Below are 26,364 nucleotides of genomic sequence, written 5' to 3'. Positions count from 1 at the left end.
ACTATACTGCTCCTTAAATCCAGTTAAGGATTTAAGGACATTTAAATCCAGTTGCAACCTTGAACCTTGAATTTTTTCTTTAATGTTAAGCATGAGCTATGATTCCACCCCTTCCTTCAGCTTTGTATGTGTGTATGTATCCATACTTTGTTTTTATATTTTAGCATTTTCATAAGCAATGTGAAGATCAAAAATGTTGAAGATGGATGCCATGCATTTATTGGTTCATGGGCAGCTTCTTGGAATCTTTTGAGCAAAATGGGGTACACCCAATATTTACTCTAACAAAGAATTTTGAATCAAAAAGTTCGAAAACCAAAGACGACGATACTGAAATATTTCTATACTTATCAATTATTTACTCTGGTATTATGTTCTTTAAAGTCTACAGAAAGTTTACGTGCACTTGACACCAAAGTGTCAAGGGACCTTTCTGCTTATTACTCATAAGTAAGTAACTATCTCTTATCTGTGGAATAAGAATTTAATAAAGGATATTTAGTGCTCATTATAAACAAGCAATGCAGGCAACTGTACTCTTCAGAGAAATCAGTTGACTAGTTTTTGTTGTAAATTCAACTAGTGACTGGGATGACACTTTCAATGCTTTGCAGGTATTTTTGATGTGCAAAATTTCTCTCTCCCCCTCCCTCTTCCTTTTTTTTTACTTTTAGGGGAAACTGGAACTGGGAAATCAACACTGATAAACAGTTTATTTAACACCAATTTTGATGACCCTGTGTCGACACATTTTCAACCGAATGTGAGACTTAGAGCCCGGACACATGAGCTCCAGGAAAGTAATGTTCATTTGAAACTGACCATTGTAAACACAGTGGGATTTGGTGACCAGATAAACAAGGCAGATAGGTAAGTGTCATCTTATTGCTGTGATATTAGAAGGTTTTAGTCTTCAATTGCAAGCTGATTTTTTTTTCCTTTGGATTTTGTAGTAAATTTTTTAAATATGGTTTTCTCTGTACCAGATTGGACATATTTTTCTTATCTTTGAAATGATTTGAGACATCAGCTTCTGTTCTGCCCCTTTCTTTATATTATCATCTTTTACAAATATACGTCAATAAAATATGTAGTAGTCACTGGAACTTCTTTTGGGAGGCGAGGGGACAGGGTCAATGAGGGGCTTTTTTCAATAGCCAAACAGGTCATAAGCTGCAACAGGTTGTATAGAGTAGATCTACAGAGTTTTTTAAAATTGCAGTGGAACATATTAAAGAACTTAAGCTGTAAGAAACATCATAGCTACTTCTGAAGACCTTTGTGTTTTGGACAGCTTCATTAAAAGATGTAGAAGTACAAAGCTGGTGTAATTCAGAGTGTTTTTTGAGTCTCTTTTTTTATGAATAGAAGATTTTAAGATATTGAACTATTTTTCAGTGAATTTTCTTTTTTCTACCTTAATTCTAAAGAAGTTTTGTAATCCTTTGTGTTCTATAAATGGCTAAGTGATGATAGTTATGAATGAAAGTTAGAGAGTTATTCTAAGATTATCATGAGAGCTATGGCTTACGACATAACTGGAAAACAGTTATTGCTAGTGACTCGGATGAATGAGATGCAAGTAAATATTATTGCAGACAGCAGAGGTTTTGATATGTGGTAAAACTTTTTATATTGCAAGGAGCTGTCTTTTAATCCTGCTGTATTAATCTAATATGTAACAACTGCTTCTCTATGTTGATTGCGTTTGATCCCATTCGTAAACCTTGGGTAACAGCAGAACTATAAGGGCCTGCTGCTTCTACATCCAGCAACACTTTCTTTTTGAGAACGGATTGCTTTCTGGTTTTATGAAGGGTAAAGAATACTTAAACTGCACTTATATTGCAAATCAGATTTTCATTCTTCTCTTGTGTTCTTCCTTTTCAATGTGTTTATTGGTTAAGAGCTCTCTCATGTACTGTACTTCATCTTCAGAATATAGAAGAGGTCCTATTTCTTGGCGGTGGTAATTGCATGTTATTTCTTTTCTTGTATTTCTAAGAGTTCTTTAGTTGCACAGCTTGACTGCAAAAGTTTATAAAACATCGCTTGGGAAGATCAGTAACAAGCGTAAGTAATTATACATAGCTTTTTCAGTAATAGTAGCTTGGGATTATTTTATTGACTGCATAGATCTTGTTCTTCAAGTAGTGTCTCGGAAACTGAGATTATTCAGTACATTTAATTTTCTTTTCTGCTATGTAGATACTCGAGCATCCTGTTGAAATGTAAAGCAAAAATCCAAAAAAAAAGTAAAACAGGAATTTCCCAGGTCTTGCTCTGCTTAGGAGTAGCTAATCTCTGGTTGCTGAAATTTATTTTATTTCTTTCAGCTATCAGCCAATAGTGGATTATATAGATGCACAATTCGAAGCCTATCTCCAGGAAGAACTGAAAATGAAACGTTCTTTATATAGTTACCATGATACTCGCGTCCATGTCTGCCTCTATTTCATTTCACCTACAGGCCATTCCCTTAAAACTCTAGATTTGTTAACCATGAAAAGTCTTGACAGCAAGGTAAGACTTTGGAACAGAGTTATAAGAATTTGTCATATTTTCTGAAGCCTCTTGCAGCTCCTAGATCCTCTAGCGCCTTCAGTTTCATAACTATGTGTTTGGTTTTTTGGTTTGTACATTTTTAGTGCAAACCAGAATAGGTTGCCTCAGCAAGTAGTTTGCAGTTCATCACCTATTTACAAATTAAAAGGGTAGAGAGAGATCTCCTTTAAGACAACGTTAAAAAAAGCAGCGCAGCAAATTTTTAAAAAGTGCTTTTTTTTCCTTTTTTTAACAAATCGTTAAAATCTTATCATGATTGGATAGAGTAACCTCCACATGTGCTGTAACCTTTCTAATAAAGCTTACTTTTAGTTGATTATCAACTATTTGGGGCTACTGGAAATCAGCTGGATTTTGTTGGCATATGAAACAGTTTTATAGCACTATAAAGAAGTTTACAGTAACTGAAGAGGCAAGTGTCACGAATAAAAAATTCTTCCAGTGTGGCTTTCTCCAAGACAGGCTGAATCAGTGTTCTAAACTTCATGTCTTGATTTGTTTTGAAAGCTTTAAAATAGTAGTTTCCAGTGTGATTACCTTCACTTTCCAAATTCTTAGATTTCTTCCTAAATTGTGGTTATGTGAAGTGGATGAAGCTAAATGTTTAACCTGTTTTAAGGACTCTTATATCATTTGATTTTAATTTATTAAAATTTTGGGAAATCTGAAAACTTCAATGTATCTTTGCTCCTGTAAATATATTGCTGTTTCCTTTGTGCTTTAGTGGAGCCTCTCCTGATAAATTTGTCTCGCTGCGTTTTCTTGTTTGTGAGATTTTTCAAGATAAGGGTCAGATCAGCCATCTGTTCCAGCTTTGTGTTTGATAACCACATTCAATATTTTTGTAATTTTGTTTGACAAATTAGATGTGCAGGGTGGTACAGCTTTAACCAGTTCCGTATTCTGAACTTTCTCAGTAGCACAGAGCGGGGGCAGGCGGAGGGGAGCAGGTAGGGGAGAGCAGGTTGGTTTGCTTCAGCTGTGATGCTGGTTTACGCCAGGCTAAAACGTTTGTGAAACTACTGTGTAATAGGCACAGACAGCTGATGAACCTTGATACTAGAGGATGAGCCAGTCTCTTGGAGCACATTGTTCTACTCCAATTGAGCTGTGAAACTGGAGGTTGTACTAAACCGCAAAACTGATTTCTTGATTTTGCTAGCTTTTTACTGAAGATTGAACTCACTTAGGAGCCGTGTGTTTCTTCCAAAAGAGGAAGAAATAGGTCCTTGAGTCCCAGCATCCTGAAAAACGTCCTTATGTCAGAATAAAAATTAAAATAATTCTTCTCTTTGGAATAAGAAAAGCTAGTACAGCAGTATGCTTATATCAAACGTATAAATCCTAATCAGAAGCTGTCTTTGGTTTCTACTTCTTAAACCAGCCACAGTTTAATGCTTCTGGTTATGCATTTGTTATATCTATTTGCTACAAAACAAGGCCATATAACACAGATCAGAGGTAAAGAGGATACTTGGAATGAACTCATTCCATATTATGTTTTTAATTATTGGAGAGAAACAGACTTACCTGAGGGCAATTCACTTTTTTCCCCTGTTGATTATAAATTTAATGACTAGCTGAAAACTTGGCATCCAGCTTTCAGACATTGGAAAGTCCTGTAGTTTTGCCTAGGACTAGATCAGTAGAGATCAGCCAGTTTTCATTCAGAGATGAAGGGGATTTCCTTGTTATGCTTTCTTGCTGTGAACTAGTGAATATTTAAGTAACATACCTATTTTTGAGCGATTGTTGCAGAATTTTATACGGGTGATTATGAAGTCAGCAAGTTACGTGAGTGTATCTTGTGGGGTTTTGGTCTCTTTTCTTCATGAAGAGTCTTTGGAAATTCTTGTCCCAATCTGTACAGAATTACTGCACGGAAATTGGGAATTTGGAGGGAATCATGCACCACCAAAACCTTATTCAGCTAGAAGATTATGTATTTGAGAGTTCAGTGCAAATCTTAACATACAGGTGCCTACAAATATGCTTAAATCAGCCTGTAAGATATCATGCAGGAATAATTCCAAGTATATATCTTTTTTCCTCTCTGATGCCAAAACATCTACTGCCTCCTTATGCTGTACTCTAAGGTGTTACCTGACAACGTTAATTTGGAGTAATAATATGTTTTTTAAGTGTGGGGAAAAAAAAATAATGATCCTTTGCATTTCAGACAGAAGGATAATGAGAGGGCTAGATTTAGGTAAATCACTTGATGCGGCAGACAGTGAAATAATGTACGTGGATAAAGTTTAAGGTTTATCCTGGTGACTTTATCTGGTCATTTTAATGAAACATGGTTCTGCATTGCTGCTGAGTGAGGCAGTCTCAGCTGCTGCTTCCTGTTGTGCGTGCTTAAGTTTTGGACCACCAGTTCCCTGAATATGGGAACTAATTTAAACTGAAGCCTTAAGATTTTTGCTTGGTTAGGGAACTGATCTCCTTGCACTGCTGCGCAAATTTAGTTCTACCTGGAAAAGAGCAGTGCAGGGAAGGGGAAGTACAGGGCTGTTGCATTTGTTGCAAGAGTAGATTTTTTTTAGTGTGGGGTTAAAATGATTCTGTAACATGGTCTGTAGCTTTGTAGTAAAATTCAGTTTTGTAGTAGTGAGAGTTTGTAGCTGGGGAAGAGACTGGGAAGAGTCAAATGGTTTCCAAGGGTGTAGTAGGCTTAGGAGGGAGCACTGGGACTTGGGGCACAGGGGGAGGTTTGGGAGGGAACAGTTATATTTTTGGTGCATGTAAATAAATAAGTGCATGGACATCTAATATAGAATCCTGTAGAAGGGTTCCTGTGCATCTCTTATATTGTTCCCACATTTCTCTGTGGTCCAAAACAGGTTAAAGTCTCTCGTTGCTACAAACGTGTGCTTACAATTAATGTTGTTTTTGGAGGGAAGTACTGAGATATTAGTTTTCAAGTAAATCTTAGATGCTGCAAGCAGAAATAAATGTTTTTAAAAGATTAAGCAAAGATAACCTTTTCTTTTGCTTTGAAAACCAGATGTGTATTGCTTTTAGATGTTAAATCACAACTGTTGTATTAAAATCAATCTTGATAGCTGTAATCACAGTTTGTGGCGACTTTGCTTTTCCTTTGTAACTTATCCCCTCAGTAGTTTTTGTGTTATTCACTGTGCAAGCAGTTCTTTTCTAGTTAATGAGTACTTGAGAAACTTTCATGTTGAGGTCACATAGTCCTGAGAGTGTGAAGGAAAATTTAAGTTTGAGGGCTCTGTTTATCTGATTTTATATAATTTACCACATATGTACTTAGGCTGCATATGCCGCATAGTTAAGGACTGTAATTGGGTAGTCTTAGTCATATTTTAGGGTTGGTATACTTCTCTTCTTTTGGGCATTTTATTTAACACAGATGAAAGGCATACTTTAAAAACTTGGTAAATCTTATAATCCACTCATCTGGATTGGGCTTTTTAATTTTAAGTAAGGTATTTGTATTGGAGGAAAGAACCATTAGGGTAGGAAAATAAAAGGAATGTGAAGATGAGATGCTTCTAATTTAAAAAAACAAACAAACAAGAAATAAAACTTTCTTTCATTTTAATGTTACTGAGTTTGGGAGAATTTTTCTGCAACCATAACTTCCTGGGTTTTGTCTAGAATTGTGGTGGTGGCAACACAAACTTAACTTTCGTGAAATATTCCTGAAATGTTGTTACGATAGGATATGATCTTCCTTGCAAATATTTGTCAGCATAAGTAGTTACCTTTCAAACAGGCTTTTTTCTTTGGGTAACTTAGTGTCTATTGTTACTACATTCTTTTTTTTTCCTCTCTTGATTGGTTTAGTGTTTTGTGAAGACTTTTTAAATTGTTTTTGAAAAAAAAAGTAAATGAGATTTCATGATTAGGATTTTATGTTTAGTTAGAATGTAGGTGTTCTTGGTTTTTTCCCTTTTTACATTTATCATCAAGGAACTCTGGAAAAACTGTCTCCTGAAATCTGGAAAAATTGTTTGTGGTCCTCAAGCTGCTAAAATACTTGGCCATTAATTCTTTGTTTCTTATTATGAAAAATGTATATTTTGGAGTGATAATAGGGAGGCAGTAGATGCCAAAGTGTTACTAAAAATACCAGGTTATTGTCATAACTATTCTAGCAAATAAGGCAACTCATAATAATAGGATTGAATTTTGAATTCTGAATAATTAGTGTAAAAACTGGTAAGGAAGACTCTTGAGCCTTCATCATTCCTCTGTTGCCAGCAGATACTTGTGAAATGCACTGCTGCGTTAGTGTCTAGGAATAAGAGCTGTGGTTAAGAGTGGTGAGATGAACAAGATGTTATAGCTGAAAGGAACCCAAGAAAGAGGTACAGGGCTCGGCAAAGTTTGGTACTGTCAGCTTCCTTTCGTTTTTGTATTTAAACTATTGATTTTCATTTAACACCTGAACCACATCCCCCAACTCTATAAAGTAAATATTTATAACCCTGTTAAAAAATAGGATTTTTCTTATCGTTTAGTTAGTAAATACGTGTTACTGTTCTTTTCTTTGAGTACCTCGCTGTGTGAGACCTCCTTCCTCATTCTATTCTCTGGATCAATCAATTTTGAGGGAGTTCATTAAATAGTGTGGTGTTACTTTGTTAAATGATGCCAATGAATAGACTGTGTATGGTGTGTGACGCTTTCATTGGTAACTGATGAAACTAATCAGATATCAATTGATGGGGAAGTTTTAAAGAGCTTATCACCGAAGATTTTAATCTAAAAAGTCTAAAAGTTGAAAAAATTGAAGCCTTACACATTTCGTATATTTGTATTGCTGTAGGTGAACATTATACCAATTATAGGCAAAGCAGACAGCATTTCTAAAACTGAGCTACAGAAGTTCAAGGTCAAACTCATGAGTGAACTGGTTAGTAATGGCATCCAGATATACCAGTTTCCAACTGATGATGAAACCGTTTCTAAAATTAATGCCATCATGAATGTAAGTAAATGGCAACAGCATTATTTTTGTTCTAAAGCGTCACTCTATTGCTGTGTTTTGTGTCTGCTCTTTCATGATTATTTTGAAGCTTATGGTTTTATATTTGTAACAAGCTACATGTTTATTTTTTATCTCTCCTTAAGAAGCTTGAGGAAAAATTCATTTGTTCTTGTGTTCTTTCTCCTTCACAAATCTTCCTCTCTGTGCTGTTGATTCCACTTGTTTTAGGAAGCTTTTCTTTTTTTCCCTGCCTGACAACAGAAAAGAAAAGAGGATCCCACTCAGAATTACTTATTCTAATTTCTGGTTAATCAGTATATAATTCCTAATGCAGATTGGCTTTGCTCTCTGCCTCAGTGAATACTACCTTACGTCTGTTAGGGAAGATATTCAGGTGCCTCGTTTCTCCATTTTTCTCTCTCTTTTATGATGGCAAGTCTTTTTTCCATCTGCTTTTTCCCTTTTATTTATTACTTTCCTCCCAAATTTTCTTTGGGGATAAACAATTGAATAGAATTCTGGCTTTCTTTTTATCTGTTGTGCTTCCAGATCCTCCCAGGAGTATCTATCAGCTTAAACTAAACTTGTGAAGCTAGACTCCTTTGTTCTGAGCACCGCATCTGAATTTGCTGTTCATGTGCATATGTTTTTATTTCAAGTTTCAAAGTAGGGAGAAGGAACTGATAGGCTGAAGTGTATAGATATGCAATTCCAACGTCTGTCACTTGTGCCAGGAGGTCAGAATAGGTAGTCTGTCATTCAGTAGCAGATCCTTTGACTATGAGGAAAGTGTTTTGTTTTTTTTTTTCCTGCAACTTTGCCAATTTCATGTTCTTCTAATGATTTCTCTTCCAGTTAATAGTATTTTTTTTGGACGGTAGTTGTGGGTCAGGCAGTTAGTAACCAGGCTGTATTTCTGGCCACTTGGCAGAGCCCATAACAGTAGCAATACCTTGGGTTCAAGCCTGTGATTGTGTCATGACTGTTACTGGTAATGTAAGCTTTAGTTGGCTGTAAATTAGAGGGATGTGTTCTAGAGAGACTTTATTTACTGGCCTTTTCCATTTAGAGTTATCACATAATGAGCATCCTTCTCAGACTCTGCTTCCTGATGTACTCGGTGATAGTTGTACTAAGCTTTGAAAAGCAGGAGTCTTTTTCCAGTTGCCTGCTGAAGCCTCAGAATTCCCTTAGTGTCTTGTCATGCTGAGACTTCACAAAATCACAGAATAATTGAGGTTGGAAGGCACCTCTGGAGACTGTCTAGTTCAACCCCCATGCTCAAGCAGGGTCGGCTAGAGCAGATTATCCAGGACCACGTCCAGTCAGGTGCTGAATATCTCCAAGTATGGAGACTCCACAACCTCTCTGGGCAAGCAGTTTCAGTGTTTCACCACCCTCACAGGAAAAAGTTCTTCTTAAGTTTAAATGGAATTTCATGTATTTCAATTTGTGCCTGTTGCCTCTTGTCCTGTCATTGGGCACCACGGAGAACAGTCTGTGTTTTTTACTCTCCTCATCAGGTATTTATACACACCGATACTATCCCCGCCCCTCATACGTATTCCCAAGCCTCCTGTTCTCCAGGCTAAACAGTCCGAGCCCTATCAGCCTCACCTCATATTTCAGATATTCTAATTCCTTAATTATCTTATGGTCCTTCACTGGGTTTGCTGCAGTATCACAGAATGGATGAGGTTGGAAGGGACCTCTGGAGATCATCTAGTCCAACCCCCCTGCTCAAGCAGGGTCCTCTAGAGCATATTTCCCAGGATCGCATCCAGGTGAGTTTTACATATCTCCAGCGAAGGAGACTCCACTACCTCTCTGGGCAACCTCAGAGCCAGTGCTCTGCCACCCTCACAGTAAAAAAGCTTTTCCTCAGGTTCAGATGGAACTTCCTGTGGTTCAGTTTCTGCCCGTTGCTTCTTGTCCTGTCACTGGGCACCACGGAGAAGAGACTGGCCCCATCCTCTCGACACCCTTCCTCAGAGGGATGCACTGATCTTGAGCCTGGAGGACGTGATACTTGAATATTAACCAGCTTTCTTGGACCCCTCTTCCTTCTAGGGCCCTACCCCATGGGATACCTCCAAGAAGGTCCCTGAAGAGGCCAAAGTTAGCTCTCCTGAAGTCCGGCGTTGTGATCCTACTCATTGCCCTGCTCACAGGATCCTGAACTCCACCATCTCATGGTCACTGCAGCCGAGGCTGCCCCCAACCTTCACCTCTCCAATTAGACCTTCTTTGTTCGTTAGTACAAGGTCTAGCAGCGTACCTCTCCTCGTTGGCGTCTCCACCACCTGGGTCAAGAAATTATCATCAGTGCTTTGCAGGAACCTCTTTGGCTGTTTGTGCCTAGCTGTGCTCTCTTCCCAACAGATGTCAGGGTGGTTGAAGTCCCCAGTGAGAACCAGGGCCTGTGACTGTGAGGCTACTTCCAGCTGTCTGTAGAAGGCCTCATCGATGACTTCTTTCTGATCAGGTGGCCTGTAGTAAACCCCCACAACAGTGTCACCCATGTTACCCTGCCCTTTAAGCCTTACCCATAGGCTCTCAACTTGCTCTTCATCCACCCCGAGGCAGAGCTCCATACATTCTAGTTGCTCCCTCACATAAAGGGCAACTCCACCACCTCGCCTTCCTGGCCTGTCTTTCCTAAAAAGCACGTAGCCATCCATGACAGCATTCCAGTCATGTGAGCTATCCCACCATGTCTCTGTTACTGCAATGAGATCATGGCCCTGCGACCGCACACAGATCTCTTAACTCTTCCTGCTTATTCCCCATGCTGCGTGCATTGGTGTACAGGCATTTCAGAGGGCCAGTTGGGCATGTAAGCTTCCCAGGAGAGGGCTATGGAGGATCCTCTTGCACATGTCTCATGCTGTCTTCCCCTGGCTGTATGCACCTGCTGGAGGCATCCTGACTTGAGCAGTGTTTTACTGAGTACCATGTCACTATGCCACTCCCCTTCCCCCATCTTGCCTAGTTTAAAGCCCTCCGTACCAGGCTAGCCAATCTGTTGGCAAAGATGCGTGTGCCCTGCTTGGTAAGGTGGATCCCATCTCTCCTTATCAACTGTCGATCTTCAAACAGGGCCCCATGGTCATAGAAACCAAAGCCCTGTTGCCAACACCAGCGGTGCAGCTAGTTGTTAACTTGGAAAACTCGTCTACTCCTCCTCCCATCCTTTCCCCTCACAGGCAAGATTGAGGAGAAAACAACCTGGGCTCCCAGACCCTTCACCACCATTCCCAGAGCTCTGAAGTCCTGTTTGATGGTTTCCAATTTGCCTTTCGTGTCATTAGTGCCCACACGGAAGATCAGCAGAGGGTAGTAGTCTGATGCATGGACAAGCCTTGGCAGTCTTTCCACGACATCTCTTATTCGAGCCCCTGGCAGGCAGCAAACGTCTCTGGACAAGAGGTCAGGTCGGCAGATAGGTGCCTCTGTCCCCTGCAGCAGGGAGTCACCCACAGCAATCACTCGCCGCTTCTTCTGGGTGTTCCTGCACGGCACAGGGTCTGCCAGGCCAGTTGCCTCCCTTGGAGCCATGTCCAGCTCCTCCTCAGCTTGGAGGGCGCTAAACTTGTTCTTCAAAGGTAAATCTTGAGGAGGAGCAAGAGCCTTCCTTCTTCTACGAGGTCACCAGCTTCCAGCCCTCTTCAACAGTGTTATGATGTACTGTTTCACATGGTACAGAGCCCTCTGGCAACTCCACTGCAGTGGGGGGTGGGGACTCCTGGAGCTGCACAGTCTCCAGGAATACTCTGTCAATCTCCTGCTCATCTTCTCAGATGCTATGCGGCCTACTGACTTCCTCCCGTAACTCCTTTATCTGGTGACACAACTGGTCAACCACAGCACACCTCACACAGGAGAGCTGACTGTCAGCCCAGGCCCCACAGAGAGGCCCCAGGCACTCCCTGCAGCCTGACACCTGCAGAGCTGCATCTGCTGCCTGAGGGTCTGTCTGGGTTGAAGCCTCAGACACAGCTGATGCAGCACCTCCAGCAGCCACTGGGGAACGTGCTCTGCGGCACATGCCAGGGGAAGGACGCACCACTATGGAAAATGAACATGCCTTCTGCAGATACTGCTGCCTCTGTTCACTGTGCTCTAGGCCTGGCTCTTACATAGGCCTCTGCCTAGCAGTGACTCACAGGGTGCTTGACCCACCCAATCAAGCGCCACCTGAATCAAAAGCCCCAACTCCCTCTGACCAGGGCAGTCCAGAGAGCTCGTTAGCAGCAGCCCCACCTAGCTAGAACTTCCCAGGGGAAGTTAAGTCAAGGCCTCCTGCAGTTGTTCTTGCCTAGCTCTCCCTTCCTGCTAGCAGCAAGCACTGTCTAGTTCCTCGGGGGTCCCCAGAAAGCCTCCACAACTTCCAACAAGGCCCACAAAAGGCCAAAGCAGAGCCCAGACACTGCTGCGCAAACTGCTGCGTCTGTTCGCTGCCTCTGTTTGCTGCACTCAGTACATCCAGGTGTTTCCTGTACCGGGGAGCCCCGAACTGGATCTAACGCTCCAGATGCAGCCTCACTAGGGCCGAGTAGAGGGGAAGAATCACCTCCCTCCACCTGCTGACAACATTCTTCCTAATGCAGCCCTGGATGTTGTTGGCTGCCTTTGCCACAGTGGCCCGTTGCTGGCTCATGTTCAACCTGTTGTCTGCCAGGACAACCAGGGCCTTTTCTGCAAAGGTGGTTTCCAGTTTGTTGGCTCCCAGCCTGTACTGGAGCATGGGGTTATTCCTCCCAGGGTGTAGGACTGGGCATTTCCTTTTGCTGAACTTCATGATGTTCCTGTCAGCCTGTTTCTCCAGCCTGTCAAGGTCCATCTGAATAGCAGCACAACCATCTGCTGTATCAACCACTCCTCCCTTCCTGAGCGCTGGAACAGGTTACCTAGAGAGGTTGTGGAGTCTCCTTCCCTGGAGATATTCAAAAGCTGTCTGGACCCAATCCTGGGTAATGTGCTGTAGGTGACCCTGCTTGAGGAGGGGGGTTGGACTAGATGATCTGTGGATGTCCCTTCCAACTTCAACCATTCTGTTATTCTGTATTGTAGTTTGACTTCTGTATCAGTAGCTTGACTTAGCTACTGATCTATTTAGATAGATTTTTTTTTTCTTCTTTTTCACTTTGAAACTGCTTTGTGGCTACAACCTTTTGATTTTCCTGAAAAAATATTTTTCTTTTCCCTCAGTTTTTCAACTGTTTTCTTTGCTATTCTTACATAATAATGCTAAGAGATAAAACTGTATGGGTGTGACTCTTACAGGGACACTTACCATTTGCTGTAGTAGGAAGTACGGAAGAGGTGAAAATTGGAAACAAAATGGTGAAAGCTCGTCAGTACCCTTGGGGCATTGTGCAAGGTAAATGAATTCTCAAAGGTATTTTTGCGAGAATGAAATTTTTTGTTAAAATATAAAATTTACCAATACTAAAAAGGGTTTATATTAGCTGGTGATGCCTTATTGCTCGTATTTTGCGTCAACAGTTTAAAGAATTTAACAATTAATATTTGAGGTATGCACTAATTGGTACCTCCTTCATCAACGCATTCTCAGAATCAAGTTGTGAGATGGTATATGTAATACTTGAGTAGGTTAGTATTGTAGAAGTAGCTCTAGCCCTACTAAATTTTAAAGATTTTTTTTTCACGTTGTTAGAATGCAAAAGCAGGAAAAAAGAGAGAAGTTTATCGTTCAACTCAAACAGGAAATCAAGAAGGATTGGGTTGTGCTCACCAATACTTACAGTTAGTGCTTGGTTGTGTGTATTAGAAATTATGATGAAGCATGATAAAAAAGTAAAGGGATAGCTTATGCAGGACATATAATCAGTTAACAAAATAAAAGAAACTCAGTGTTGTTTAAAATACATTTTGACAATTTTGCTGCTTGTATATGATAATCTAATCTCCTGCTTTTAACTGAGTATTGGAAAATGAGAACCACTGTGACTTTGTGAAGCTTCGTGAGATGCTTATTTGCACAAATATGGAAGACTTAAGAGAACAGACTCACGCACGACATTATGAGTTGTACAGACGCTGCAGACTGGAGGAGATGGGCTTCAGAGACATTGGTCCTGAGAACAAACCAGTCAGGTAAGGGACTTGCACGTGCAGTGCTGGCTCTCAGCATCCAGTCAATTCATATTTGCCTATATCAAACACAGAGTAAAGTTCATACATAGAACAGTTTTTCCAGGGGACAGGGAATTATTTTTGTATCAGGATATTGCTGCTCATTCGCTTATCTTAATGGACCAGGATATGGAATATAAGAGCATTGCTTCTAAAGGTATACGAACTAGTTATGTTTCTGAAATATTACTGTTTGATAGTAAAGCTGAAGATTTTAATTTTCATCATGGAGCATGTCTGTTTTCTTCAGAAACATACACTTTATGCGTTTTAAATAACTTTCGTTGTACACCAGGTTGCTGTTTTTACTTTTTCTCTTACTAATATCTGATTCTGAACAACAGAATGATTAGACTCAAAGTTCAGAAGAATCCGAAGCAAAAACTTTCACAAAATCATTGGTTACATTGTTAACTTACCACATTATCTGCTATAATAACAAGTGTCTAGACTTTTCAGATCAAGAAATCTCTTGTTAGACTATACAGAAAGTTAATAGAGGATTCCAAAGGAAAGTTAAGCAAAGGCATAGAGACTCTTGATTGTTTCATGTAATAAAGCTGCTTTCTGCGGGAGATATTTTCTGTTTCTGTATCTGATCTCTTTAATCTTTTATTTCCAGTTCTATAATCTCCTTCCCCCTCTTCCAACTTCCTTTGCGGTTGTTTTATTTGTTAGACCAGGCCAGTCAATATCAGTATCACCTGTCAGCAAATCCCTACCTCTGAATGAAGCAGGTACTGTCTCTTAACACTTGGGAGCTTGGGGGTATTGCAGTAGGGCGAGAGGGTCATGAATGACTTGAAAGTACCTAAGGCTATTGCACATGAGAAGTCCATGAGGATAATCCCCATAAGTTAGGAATATTTAGGAAGTATGGAGGGATGCTAATAGTACAGTTAAAGTGTAAGGACGTAGGCAGCACTCTAGGTATTGCATTGTTTGAGAGAAGACTACCAGAATGTAAAATGTCATCTATAGGAATTGAGACTATTAATTCTATTGCTTCCAGGACACCTTATTTATATTGAGATTTTTATCAAACAACTATATAGTTAAATTGTGAACATAATGAATCTCATTCATATACCTTGCAGAAACAACATGCAAGTCTTTTTCTATGAAAAGAAGTTATGTTAAGTCATGTAGTGGGATGTTATTCCAAGAGGTGTTAAGGATTGCATGTGACCAAATGCCATATCATATTAAAAAATAGTATGTGGTAAGCCATTGTAAAAATTAAGAATCTGTCATTTGGTGCTTCAGGGGATAAATGGAATACCATGTAAGGCTAAACTTAGTCGTATAGTTATAATTTGAGTTTCAAGCAGTCAGTCAGTAATAGGTTTGGAAAGCATGTTATTACAAACTTTATGAAACAAAGTTAATGGATAGCGGAATATTCGAGAGGATGGTTTGCGTGTTTTATGCATTATGTTACAGGGTAGAAGTAGACCTCTTTTTTGTGGATGGTCTAGTCCTGCATCATTGATGATTGTAAAGTTCAAGCCAATCTCAGCAAGAGATAATTACTAAGATGTTCAGAATGGAAAAATTTGAGGCGTAGATGAAAGCAGAAATCTAGATATCAAGAGGGCTTCAAGCCAAAGAAACTTCTACATGTATGTGTACGCCTAGTAAGTTTAGATGTTTACAAGGGAGGAGAGGATCATTACTTGCAGTTGGACGTTTTGAAAGTCCTTTTTTGAGTCTAAGCTCTGTTGTTACCAAAGGGAAAATTCTTTCTTTGGAAGAAGAAAACTGAAGGGCAAGGGTCTGTTGAAAGTAGGCAAAGTAGTATTCATGCGTATACTTGTTCATTGGGATTCTCTGAGGTTAATCATTCTCTAGTTATTTTTCTGTGTTCATAATTATGATTTGCTCATCATAGACTTCTCAATTACTTGAAATGGTACAGAATGCACCAAAGTGGAGCAATCACTCTCTGCTTTAATTCTCCCTGAAACTGAGGTATTCAGACCTTACAGTTCTCAGAAAAAAACATGTTTATTTTTCAGTCTGTGTACAGGATGATGAGAGAAAAACAGGAAGGATTCAATAACCTCAGTAAGTTCGCATATACAGGAAGGCTGATATGACTGTAGCTGCCTTTCCTGAGAAAGGAAACTAGCGTATCTAAAAGAATATTAGACTTTTCCTTAGCAAGTCACTTTAGGAATGAAGTTAATTTGACCAAGTGTAGACCTTTGCACTTGAGCTAAACTTCTTGGTCTTCTTACAGTAAGACTGAACCCCATCCAAAATGCCTCTTTTCCAAGCCTTTACTGGGAAAATGGTAATTATCTGGATCTACCACATTCTACGTGTTACTATGTATCAACTTTAGAAGGCCTCTAAGTCAAGGAACTGTGCTAAAAATATTTGTCACTGATTAACTTACAATTTTTTTAAATTTTATCTGATATACCTTAACTGATGTTGGAATGTTTTGCGAAAAGTTTTATGTGTAATTTTCAGATTGATTTTTTTTTTTAAGTGAACAAACTGTAAAATGTTGTTCAGATATTTATCTTGTAAACTTCTAAGTGTGCAAACCAAATTGTGCAAAATATGCAACATTGTCTTTCACCAAGAGTTGAATTCACTTAAATCAGGGTCTTTGTTTAGGAACAGAACTTTTTTGATTTGCATCTTTGTTTTTAGGCTTCCATGTCCTAAATCTTATACAGATAGAAAAACTGTATGTCACAGCTATGCTTCTGTAGAAAGGTAGGTGATAGTGCTGTTATGAGGTATGTAATAGATTAGTAAGGTGTATGCTTTCTTCAAAATCCCTTCCCTTGCTTACTTTCCTGCAGAACCTCTGTAAGAATAAATTATTTAAATAACTATTTTTTAACTTCTTCGTTTGTCAAATGGAGTTGTACGGAGTGTAAAATTCTAGGAGTCCAACTCAGAAGAGGGAGAATATCTGTAAACTTGTTTTTCGTAATGGATTGTATGAAGAGCAGTGAGACTAGTCTTATGTAAAGTGAAAAGCCTTTTTATGTTTGCAGTATATGCAGTTACGTTGAAAGGATAGTGTTGGCATAAATTCTCATGAACTATTAACTCCCCCAGCCCCCCCCCCCCTTTAAAATGGAAGACTTTTTAGATATTGTGTTGCTGACATGCAAACATAAAAGGGGAAATTTGTTTTCATTTTGTCCCTGTGATTTTCAAAATATTTCAGTGCTGGGTGGGGGGGATACATTTTATTTTTTATCTTCTTTGTATATACAATCTGATTACATAGTAGATCCTGTGTCTGAAAGATGAATCTGATATTAATTTCAAAACAGCCTCTTTATTGCTTTACCTGATAAACTAGCCTAGGTTGAGTCTAAAGGTGTCCACATAATGAAATGAAGGTGTACTTGCAGTATCTTAGCTTAGTCTAGCATTGGCTTTAGCAGCTTTGTTGTCCTTGAGCCAGCATGTTAGCAGAGACAGGGTCTGAAAGTGTGTATAGTGAGAGTACTAGTATTTGAAAAGCCTGTGCTACAGTTTTGTTGTTATTACATATGCTGTCTAAACTTAAAGGTAGTGTGAATTAATATACCTGTGTGAAAACCATCCCATTGTTTCACTTGGTAGATATAATTTCAGACTTGACCTAAGTTAGTTCACACCTACAAAAAAGGTGGTTTTTCTGAACTTGTTTAACTGCGATGTATTGCTCAGATAGGATAGGAAAGGGACTCTGACCTTGAAATCTTGCAAAATTTTAAGTTTGCACGTGCAATTTCAAGATGATCCTTCTGTCTCTGTAGATTTTATTTTGAATAAAAAAAAAAAGTAACTTCAGAACTGGGGAACTTCCTAGTCATAAACTTAAATACAAAAGAGGGAGAGAGGTTTCAGCTTACTGTTTACCTAAATCATTAAGTTTTTAGATACCCTCTTCCATAACTTTTTCCACTTATAAACTTCCTTTTAGTAGAAACAGTTAAAGGTGATACTTGGAAAATTGGTACAGAAGTACAGTATATACTATAGTATAGTAGGAGGGTGTCTGTGTATATGTATGTATGTTCATAAGATATTTAAATTTCCATTTTAAATGTATTTCATATGTTTAAAATACAAAACAGTTTTAAATATTTGATAGATATTTTTTATATCAGAGTAGAAGGCATGAGGTAGCTGACAAAGGATGATAGCTGAGAGAGGATGGCTAGTCAGCATTCAGGAAATGTTAAAGAGAAGAATGGGACCTGGAAATAGCCCCGGAATAGAGGACTGCCAATGTTTCGATCCCTTTGTAAGCCTTATTTCCTGTGAGATACTGGACAGAGTCCTTTGTTTTTCTAAATTACAACCGTTGGTGTAGATCCACCAATTTTGTTTTTGTGGACGGTTCTGACTTAAAAAAAAAAAAAAAAAGTTGTATGATAAATGTTTTGTTGGAAAAACTTGTACCTTTGAGGAGGTGTGCTTTCTAGATGTAATGTGTTCTTTGGTGTATGAGGTACATCTGTGTGCAAGCTGCATTCCTTTTGCTGTGAAAAGAGAAATTACTGGTAAGAAAGAAAAGTAGAGCTTTTTTGCCAGCATTGTGATGGTAGCAGTGGCAGCAATAACAAGAAGTATTTGAATAAGTTACCAATGTATTTCAGTTTGCTAGGTAGCTTTGATATGAAAGAAGTTTCTCCATTTCTAGTTTCCATTTTTTGGAGGAAAATAATTGTCCTGTATATTGGCATGTATAGTAGAGTAGCTTTTTTAAAAAGAAATGTGAACAGAGGCATAGACCTAAAAGTAAAGAAATTTTTTAATTACTTTCCATTTTGTTCCATTGCCAGATATTTGCTCAAGGACTTAAACTAATTTACATCTATATAGTTTCAAATATAAATATGGTAAGTATAAAGTACATTAGCTTCTGTGAGAGGGGATTCAGAAAGAAACAAGCAGTTTTGAGGTTTTTGATGTGTACTGGAAAGTAAACCTATGTTTTGAATATTAGAATATTTAGGAAATTGTATTTATTATATATTTGAGCAGCTCTGCCATGTTTAAATTATGACATTATGTAATGAGTGATATATATTTTAAAGGTCTCATTATTTTCTTTCGTTTTTCATAGGGAAATAAGCAATTTGTTAGTTCTGTTAATGCTCCAGATACTTTGGCTTTTTTAACATCCTGTTTTAAATTTGAGGGTTTCGCAGTGTAGAAATTCTTGGGGATTTTTGTGGCAATTGTGTCTCGTTAACAAGTAACTTAAAGGAGAAGGTTACGCATGTTGGAGGCAGAAAGCTGTAACTCCATATTTGCGAAACTGAGATTCCTAAAATAGCTGTAGTTTGAAAAGTAGATTGCCTAGGAGGTGACAGCTGAAATAATTTTACTCAGGGTTGCTTACTTAAACCAAAATTTACAAAGGTAAGACCCGTGCTTCTAATTAGGCTTGTTTTATGACTTTTCCCTTAAGGAGCTGTTTATACATATATTTCAGGTGAATATAAATTATTTAATTCATATCCCAGATGAGGTTTTCCACATTGAACAAAGCAGTATGCCAGAGACTTGTTCACATTTTCGGGCTTCAGTCTACAGGAGGCGTATGAGGCGAAGAGGCATGAGTTCTACCTTGAGATGCAGAGGAAAGAGGAGGAGATGAGACAAGTGTTTGTGCAGAGAGTGAAGGAGAAAGAAGCATTTTTGAAAGAAGCAGAGCAAGAAGTAAGCATTCCTGTCTGTCTTAAGTTTGTTTGCTGAGATTTGGAACACTTAAGTTGACCACTTGGCAGAATCGCAGCTAGTTGATATTTATGATTTCCTAATATTTAGATGGCCGTAGGGCTTAGAGTCAAAAGGAGGTTGATTACGTAGTGCCAGGTGCAAGCAAGTAAATGGTAGTCTTTCCTGGAAGGAGGGAGCTTGTGGTCTAAAAGGTTATTGGATAGGTGGAACAAGGTGGTGGATGGGATGAAAGATGAAGTAGCAGGAGAGCGATAAATGTAACGGTTGTGGTTTCTCTAGCCTTCCTTAACAGCAGGCTGAGAAGTATCAGTATGGCATGTGAGCACAGTAGGTGCTTTTCAGATGTAGGTTCCTGGAAGAATAGGCTGTGCTCTGGGGCTTCTAAAAATAACATTTTTGCAATTGTTTGCAGCTAACCATGGCCTAGTCATTATAAGATTGTAGAGTTGAAGTTTTCTTTGTGCATTATGATAGACATAAGATCTGTGGTGATTTTTATTTATTTATTTTTTTAAAAAACAACACTGTAACAGCTGTTGTCTGAGGGTCATCCCCCTTCACTGCCCGCCCCCTGTATCCCGCGAGGAATTGATGCTATTCTCACTTGCGGAGTGAAGAAGGGATTCAGTCTTAGAATACAATAGTGGATGTGATAGTGGGGCATGTACCTTTGTGTGACCTCCAACTTCAGTTACTTCATATGAAGTGCAGCCTTTGTGTTGAGGGGTTGAAGGATTTCTTTTTTTAATATTATCCATTTCCAATTACCTTGAGATTTTTCACTGGCTGCTAAAACTCTTAATGTGTTGCACCTTCTAAATCCATGTTTAATAAGAAATATGTCAAATACCTGGACTGTTTGGAGATGCGGAACGTCTCTTGAATATATGGTTAAATACTTAGTCCTATCAAACTGGACTGGCATAACAGGATCTTCACATCTACTTTCTGCCAGACTCAGTCATGGTCATGCATATTTATATTCAAACACTGGTTTAATTAAAATTGGAAACCTGTATATATTTGTTAACATCCGTTCCTGTACCTCAGTCTCCCAGCAAAGCTGTAACAGTTCTGTGAAGTGTTCCTGATGCATGTGTTAAATATGAAGAGGGCTTAATACTTGGTTTTCTAAATCTGTTAAGTTTCCTGTGCTATTTGTGGAGAATAAAATCAGGTTCAGCCCTTGTCACTGTGAGGCTATCTAATAGGAAGAATGCTTGGCTGTGTTCAAAGTAGGTTCAGCTGAGTTTTATGCAGTGTCTGTGATGCTCTTGGTGTCTTCCTTTTGTGATTTATACTAGATGACTTCTTTGAGCTCTGCATGTTCCAGCTGATTTACAGATATTAGCTTCTTTTTTTTTCTTCTTTCCTTCCTTCCCCCAGTACCTGATACGGGAAAGTGATGAGGTAGTCACTTCTAAAGAACATTTGTCATGTACTCCCTTGCTGATTCTTCTCCCGCATGTATGTGTACAAACATGAAAAGTGTAAAAAAAAAAAAAAAAAAAAGTTTCTGTAGTATCCAGAATTGATTTTGCTCCCTTCATTTAAAGGAAACTTGGGGGGTACAATGTACAGCCTTACCACTCCTGAATGGTGCAGTTGTTTATCCTGTTTATTTCTACCCTTAATATTTTTATTGGTATACCTGTTTTTGCAACGCATCTGAAATACGCACTCACACACATTCTTGCACTTAAAAATCTCAGACACTGTGCAGAGCAGACACACTGTTTATAATTTTAGTTATTTCTTAGTTTCTTCTCTGCAAAAGAAAGAAATATCTCTGATTTTTATACCAGTATAGCTTAGCAGTGTGGCTTGCATAGCTAGGTGGATCAGAGATACGACATGGTTGAACCTTAGGGATATTTTGATAGGGTTATAGTTTTTCAGCCTACTCAGCCTCTTGATCCATCTGGTCATGCAGGTACAGAAGCAAGATGCTGAGAGAGTACATGGTGGGAGATGGGAGGTGAAGAAGGGTGCAGGGGAATACCCTTTGGTTATCATGCACAACTTGATCAGTTTTAGCGTACTATGAAAATGTGTCTTGGGAGTAAAGCCCGTTAATATATCAAAAAAACAGTCAAAGAACAATTCTTGCAGAAAAGCAGTTAGCTTCTGGGAGCTCAAGAGTAGTTCTCCAAAGCAGACTTACTGTGTGTATACATATTTATATATACATGCAATTCATATACATATTAAAATAAATACCTGTGTAACTAAAAAAATGGATGGTTCCTTGTGCACCTGGTTTTAGGGAAGTAAATTTTGCCTGACAGATCCTAATTTAATCATTTTGTTGGTAATTGTTTCTTTTCCAGAGGACTGTTTATTTTTGATCTAACGAAGATATATCCTGTAGTAAATGTAATACTCAACTAAGTGCCTTCCATGGTTTCCAGCGTTACTTCATGTGAAGTAGCCTGGCATCTGGAATGAGAATGGTCTGATAAAAGTGATCCTTTTTCTGGATTGCTCTTTTTTAGTTTTCTCGAAAGAACTGCCATTTCATGTAACTTTTAACACAAGTTCAGTAGCTAATTACTATTTTTTAGTGTTTTTATGTTGTGGTATCACCACCTTGTGTTACGGGTAGGAAATGCAATTTCTGTACTTTGTTTCAACAGATACAGGCTAAATTTGAACACCTTAAGCGATTGCATCAAGAGGAGAGACTGAAACTAGAGAAGAACAGACGAGTTCTGGAAGATGAAATGGCTATGTTTGTTAAGAAGAAAGCTACTGCTGAATTACTCCAAACACAAGCATTAGTCTCTACACCTGTTAGTTTGAAGAAAGACAAAGACCGCAAAAAGTAAGCGCGCATGCTAGTCATCGGGGTAGCAATAAAAAGAATTCACGTTTCACTCTTAAAACACAAATTTTAGTAGCTTTTAGAAAAGATATAAACGTGCTCATATTCTGTTATGTGATAAGAGGATAGAAATATGTAAAAAATGCCATCATGTTTGAATCACTGGCTCTAAAATTTACTTTTGGAGTAATTGTTGTATGTTCTATGAGCATTTTTTTCTTTTTCCATGAAGGGACCAAGGTTTTCGACTTGAACTCCTGTGCTTTGATGTCAGAGATGAAGAAGTTGTGAATGTGCATGAAAGCGAGAGGGAGAAGTTAGAGAGGGAGAGGAACTCACCCAGGGAATTCCAGAAATAGTATTTGAATGCAGTGCTCAACTTTTGAATGTAGGATATATTAGTTTTATGAAGCAGTTTGCTGCTGTCCCATAACCATAGTTACATCTTCCTATTACAGATTTTTGAGAGGAGGGATTGGTAAAATTGGCTGTAAAATTGCACTGAGCAGTGCAATATGACTTGACGTGCATTTCACATTCAGAAAACATTGATGTTTCTTAACCCCTTACCTTTTTTCCTCTTCCCCCCACCAAAAAGAAAAGCTTCAGTTAATTGTGAAATTTTAGAAACATGTTCAAAGATAGTCTCCAGAATAAAATGCCTTTTTTCTTCCTATATAGTTATTGAGTCGAATGACACAAACAAGAAAAGGAGTCAAAAAAAGAAAACAAGAAGCAAAAAAAATTATTTTCCCTTCCTCGTAGATTACAACTTTACTGCAGATAACATTTTGTTGATTAATGTCTTAGTGCAATTGAAAGCAGATCTTTCGTACATAAATTATGCATAACTGCTGGATAAAGAAAAATGTTAGAAGCTACACAGGTGCACATATTCCACACATGTCAAGAAGTCAGATTTGACTTTTTCTGGGTGTATGCTAGCAGCCTGTTGTGTGGCTTTGCCAAAACTTGTTGCATTTCAAGTAATGTTACTAAGTTGCTTTTTCCTAGGCTCCTTTTTCAAGGATCAGTTGTGAAAGTGGAAGTCTTGGTAATGAAGGTCATTATACTATAATATATGACTCTGAAGTTCAGAGGGTTTTTAGATTTTGTTTCCTCTGGTTTAGCTTTATTTCTTCTGAGTACGTTGTAGTTCATATGTTTGTTTTTGTTTTTGACTTCCAGCTTTACGTAATACTGAGGATAGAAGAAGCAAATGTTGATAATTTCTCTCAAGGAAGCTATGACTCACAGTGTGCTTTTGAAGGGGAAGGAGTTGCTGTTTTTTACTGAAAGAATTTGGAAAATGTCTCTTATTACTGCAGGCTGCAAGAAAAGAATTTTTAAGTATCGTCTGTATGCATAGGGTGCTGTGATTATTGTCACATTAATATGGCTTCATGGACTTTCTATTATGCAGCTACCTTGTTATGCACTTGCTTTACATACATGTGGCCAAATTGCATTCAATTTATTTGCAGTATACAAAAGAAAATGTCTATGCCATAAACAGTTTTTCTGATAATATGAATCCTGTAGTACAGAAGTATTTAGTGAGTATATCTACTATAACCTTTCTAAAGAGTTATTTTTATATGATACAGTATGTTAATCTACTAAACAATATTTAATACAGCTCTTGACATAATTCAGCCACTTACTGATTTTGCTTACATGATTTTATATGAACAAGCAGTGTCTTAACTTTTGGGTATAATCTTTCTAATCAAAATTTAGCAGATATTTTTGCAGTGCTGCCGTGTTACATGCTAGTTTATCTGACGTTACTAATTTAGTTTGGAAAGTATCTATAACTTTTAAGGCCTGTGACTTTGTAGTCACGGCAAAAGGCTAAACATTACAAAAAGCACTAACTTCAAGAGCTTCAGGTTAAAGCAAGTTTAAAAAAGTCTCTGTATTTCTAGTGGTTATAATAACAAATTGGAAACATTCTGTAAAAAGTGCAATTCTCTGAATTTTTATATGACTACTTTTAAATAAAACGTTAACTTGAGAGAAATAAAACACACTGATTTTGCTTAAGTGTTTCTATTGTTCTTCCTCCTCTCCCTCCTGTAATATTAAAAACAGAGTAAGCATTCATGTTAAACTAGAAAATAGATATATGTTATCTGTTTAAAACATCTTAAGTGGTTTGCTGATTAAAAAAGTAGATTGAGAGTGCATGCTGTGTCAGAAAGGCAATATGAGTTGTCATATGTCACTGTAATTAGGATCAGGATTTTTCCATTTTATTCACACGGGGATGCATATGAATATAAGATTGTTTTTCTTCCGTTCTGTTGCAGTGGGAAGGAGTATATGATAAGATATACAAACCCGTCCTTGACCAGGAAAGGGTTATAAACTGCCAATTCAATCGGTTCAGCAACTCATTGAAGTATGGTTGACAGAGGAGGGAGAGGTTAAGCAGAGACACCCATTTGGTCAGTGTACTCAGCCAGTGTATGGCTGACTTTTTTTTCTTCCATAAGAAGAATATTGGCCAGGTTCAGGCTCAGTGATTGTTGTCCAATTGCTCCTTTCTGAGTGAAATGTTACGTAATGCAAGATTGTATTTTTTGTTTGGCTTTGTACCATTGATGTGGTCATTTGCATCTGTTGATTAGAAACAAGAATGTGTGCTGTCAGCACTCAGTTATCCGCAGGTGGATTATCCCAGCCATTGATATTAGCTCAAGCACAGCTTTTCTTGATCTTTATTAAACCACATCAAGAGACAGGCTTAGCTGAGTATAGTGGGGCTGCTTTGGCAGAGACAAAGCTTGTGATGGTTACAGCTTTGCACCTGGTCAGCACTGGAGGATGTGCTGTGCTTTGACAGCTGGGAGCAGTGAATAGTACAGTATAAATACACAGGACTTGGTCAGAAGTAGTTTATGTCCGGTTGTACCTGTTAGCTTGGGATCCACATTGGCCCTGCAGGATTCAGCAGCAAAACAAAGCGGATGCAGGTAGCTGTGTAGGGCTTTTGGAACAGGTGGTGATTACATGGAGTTTGTTGGTTCAGTTGTAGCACAGAATGACTTGGGAGAGACAATGGGTTTTTCTTTCTTTCCCGATAGTCATTCAGATACTGGAGAGTTGTCTGTAGATATGGGAATTTCTGTAATTATTTTGTATAACTTACCCTAAAAAACTCCTACATACTACATAAGTAACGTGCAAGTGCACATCACAACCCAGCTGTAAAATGGAGTTCAAAGAATTACAAAGACACAACTAAGAATATCTCCTGAAGACTGAGAGTTAATAGTGGTAGTAAATCAAAGCTTATATGCCTCACTATAGTTTATCATAGCTATGTACTTTTTAACTGAACACTTCTGAGAGGTTTATTCTGCAGATGAAATGATTTCAAGACTGTTCATTACGGTCTCATTATTCTTACGGTGCCTTCTGCAGTGGCTACTGTGTAGATTATTACTTTGGGCCCCTAAAAGTCTGAAGCAACTGCCGTTTAGATTCTTTCCTTAGGACACTTTCCATATATATTTTGTATATTCATTTGTGACTGTACCTTTAAGTAATTTTGCCATGGGAAGGCACAGCCAGGGTGCATTAATATTTTTATCTTAATCCCCTCCTGTTGACAGCATAGCATTTCTTTGCCAACGTGTTTGGCGACAGAACTGTATTTACAGTTGCATTGTGAAATTGGGTAGAGAATGTACTGGACTTTAAAAATGAAGTATGTTCTGGACTTAACTAGATCGTTGCTACTTAATGGAAACAAGAACTGTTTCCATAACAGTAACAACATCTCTATGCAGAAAAAGTATTCAAAAGAAAAATGACTAATTTTCAAGACCTTTTGAAGGCTTACATAATCCACATGCAGTGAATCACTTCAAAAAGTAATGTAATTCAAAGACAAGTAAACTATCTAAACAGGATTTTGTTTCTTTAGTAATTTTATTTTTTTTAATCTGGGCCTCAGCACCAATGCAGCAAAGCGATGATAGATATGTATAGACATTTTCAGTATTTTAAATCGAAAAAGGACTTCGACAATATTTTCACTAGGGTGCGCTCAAAAGACGTTGCTTTCACTTTAGTCAGCTATGACTAGCGAGTATGTGCTTAACCACAGATGGGTAAAGTACTAAAAGTAACT

General features: G+C 38.3%; 1 protein-coding gene across 3 annotated transcripts in view; it reads left to right on the top strand.

The window, feature by feature from the left end:
- The window catches only part of SEPTIN10 (septin 10), a 31,390-nt gene extending 7,121 nt beyond the window's left edge, over window positions 1–24,269 (top strand). For 2 of the 3 annotated variants that reach the window (XM_068925976.1, XM_068925985.1), the window contains exons 3-10: window positions 675–870; window positions 2,337–2,523; window positions 7,370–7,531; window positions 12,818–12,914; window positions 13,480–13,651; window positions 19,246–19,378; window positions 22,036–22,223; window positions 23,412–24,269. In XM_068925976.1, coding sequence (XP_068782077.1) covers window positions 675–870; window positions 2,337–2,523; window positions 7,370–7,531; window positions 12,818–12,914; window positions 13,480–13,651; window positions 19,246–19,378; window positions 22,036–22,223; window positions 23,412–23,421 — 1,145 coding nt within the window. In that variant the 3' untranslated portion in view covers window positions 23,422–24,269. Of the gene's footprint in view, window positions 1–674; window positions 871–2,336; window positions 2,524–7,369; window positions 7,532–12,817; window positions 12,915–13,479; window positions 13,652–19,245; window positions 19,379–22,035; window positions 22,224–22,455; window positions 22,612–23,411 lie in introns of all 3 variants that reach the window. The other variant, XM_068925970.1, reaches the window with a different exon arrangement.
- Window positions 24,270–26,364: the final 2,095 nt, after the last annotated feature.

The sequence above is a fragment of the Struthio camelus genome, chromosome 1, assembly GCF_040807025.1.
Source record: "Struthio camelus isolate bStrCam1 chromosome 1, bStrCam1.hap1, whole genome shotgun sequence".
In the NCBI taxonomy this organism is placed as follows: Eukaryota; Metazoa; Chordata; class Aves; order Struthioniformes; family Struthionidae; genus Struthio; species Struthio camelus.
This window is presented reverse-complemented; position numbering and strand designations above follow the sequence as displayed.